The 2500-nt window shown below is 51.4% G+C and overlaps 1 protein-coding gene across 1 annotated transcript in view; it reads left to right on the top strand.

The window, feature by feature from the left end:
- The window catches only part of LOC106807263 (glutamate receptor ionotropic, NMDA 3B-like), a 15002-nt gene that overhangs the window by 11313 nt on the left and 1189 nt on the right, over positions 1-2500 (top strand). Inside the window, exons 4-5 of the mRNA XM_014809558.1 lie at positions 1657-1848; positions 2157-2255. Coding sequence (XP_014665044.1) covers positions 1657-1848; positions 2157-2255 — 291 coding nt within the window. The remainder of the gene's footprint in view (positions 1-1656; positions 1849-2156; positions 2256-2500) is intronic.

The following is a 2500-nucleotide window of genomic DNA, read 5'->3' as shown; positions in this document are numbered from 1 at the left end:
ACACAAACACACAACACACACACACACACACACACATCACACACCACACATTACACACACACACACGCCACACATCACACACACACACACACACACAAAACAACCACACTACAACACAACGCACATACACACACACACACACAACACACACACACACACACACACACCGCACACACGGCATACCACACGCACACACTACCTACCACACACACACACACAAACACACACACACACACACAACAATACACACACACACACCACACACACACACACACACACACACACAAACACACACAGCACAACAGACACAACACAGCACATCACACACACACACACCACACACACAAACACTAGGTTCTTCTTTTATAGCATGGATGACGCCACAATAAACAATCTCAACGCGTTCCGTCTCATGCAGGGAGCAGTAGAAAAGCAGGTCCCGCCAGGCTCGGCGCCAGGGCAGTCAGAGACGTCCGCCTGAGGTGGAGGTGGGCGGTGACGCGACACGTCGGGTTTAATGCGTTCGTGATTTTATTGATTATTCGACTCGTTAAGCAACACTGCTCGATCGATGATGTGCTACACGAGTATTTTCCTATATCACGAATTCACCTATTCGTATTTGTGTCTGTTGCGCTGGGCAGGAAAGCAATGAGTGTTATATAGATCATACAAGGGCGGTAAGGCCGATCTACAGATACCTGATATCTTGTTGGAGCAGGCGAGAGGGGTAGGTACCTGCTCTTGTTGAGGACAGGCGAGAGGGGTAAGTACCTACTCTTGTTAGGGACAGGCAGAGAGGGTGAAGGGTACTACTTTTTGTTGGAGACAGAAGATGAGACGTAGAGATACATCTCTTTGGTTCGGGGGACAGGATGAGGGGTAATGGTATACTCTTGTTGGGGGACAGGGGAGAGGGTAAGGTACCTACCTCTTGTTGGAGACAGGGAGAGGGTAACGTACCTACTCTCTGTTGGAGACAGGTCGAGAGGAGGTAGGTACCTACTCTCTGTTGGGGACAGGGGAGAGGGGTCGTAAGGCGTACATACTCTTGTTGGGACAGGGAGCTAAGGCGGTAAGGTACCTACTCTTCGTTTTGGAAGGACCAGCGGGAGAGGGTAAGGTTTACGTACTTCTATGTTGGAGACAGGCGGACGGGGTAGTACCTCTCTTGTTGGGACGGGAGAAGGTAAGGTACTACTCTTTGTTGGAGACAGGAAGAGAAGGGTGTACGTACCCTAACTCTTGTTGGAGAGGGAGCAGGGTGCGTAAGCGTACCTTACTTTGTTTGAGACAGGGGAGAGGGGTAAGGTACGTACTACTCTTGTTGGGGACAGGGAGAGGCGGGTAGGTACCTATCTTAGTTGGATGACAGGGAGAAGGCGTAACGGTACCTACTCTTGTTGGAGGACAGGAGAGGAGGTAAGGTACGTACCTTCTCTTTTGTATGGGGACAGTGGAAGTCTCTCTCTCTCTCTCTCTCTCTCTCTCTCTCTCTTTCTTGCTCTCTGGCTTTCTCTCTCTATCTCTCTATCTCTCTTTCTCTCGCGCGCGCGCTCTCTCTACCGCTCGCTCTTTGTCTCTCTCTTTCTCTTGCTCTCTCCCTCACCTCTCGCTCTCTCCCTCCCTCACCTCTCTCCCCCTCTCCCTGCGCAGGTGTGGCACATGCACGGACTCTTCCTGACGCTAGGCTGCGGAGCGGCAGCCGGTGTCGTCATACTGGTCGTAGAGAGAGTGCTGGCGCACTGCGTGCCTCGCCTTCCCCGCAGCTGGCACCAGCGCAGGAGAAAGCGGCAGGGGAAGGTCAAACCCGTCCTCGACGTCGCGGTCGTCTCCTCCATCTACCAGGTACGTCGGCGGGGGAAGCGGGGTCTCGGATGGCGGCGCCATCTGCTGGGATGAGTTTTGCAGCCAGGTGGCGTGTGGGTCGATGTTTTTATTCTGGAGAGTTCAAGGTCGTTGTTGGGAGTTTAATTTAAGGCTAAACGCTTCGTCTAAATCATATAATCTTAACGAATCTATACCTACCTATGGCTATATATAATCTATGCGTGTCTACGTAATTTATGGCTGGTGAGTAGGCCTACAAACGAGTTAATTAATGTCGATTCTAATTAGAAAATATTAATAATTGCGTTGCGCGATCATCGTCGCAGAATGTCGTCAATGACTTCGCTAGCGACGTCGACTATGGCGACGACGGCGACAACGATGACTATGGTGACGTCACCGATAGCGCCAGAAGCATGGAGCCAGTAAGTTACGAGCGGTCTGTGACGATTTCTTACAATATGGACGCAGGCGAGCATGTAATAAACACAAGAACGTCAAAATATCCAGTCTAGCAGTGTTCACACGGCCTCACGCACGCACGCACACATGCACGCACGCACGCACGCACGTACGCACGCACACACACACATACACACACACACACAACACACACACACACACACACACACACACACACACACACACACACACACACACACACACACAC

The sequence above is a fragment of the Priapulus caudatus genome, unplaced genomic scaffold, assembly GCF_000485595.1.
Source record: "Priapulus caudatus unplaced genomic scaffold, Priapulus_caudatus-5.0.1 Scaffold204, whole genome shotgun sequence".
In the NCBI taxonomy this organism is placed as follows: Eukaryota; Metazoa; Priapulida; class Priapulimorpha; order Priapulimorphida; family Priapulidae; genus Priapulus; species Priapulus caudatus.
The sequence above is the reverse complement of the archived record's forward strand: the minus strand, read 5'-3'. Positions and strand labels throughout refer to the sequence as shown.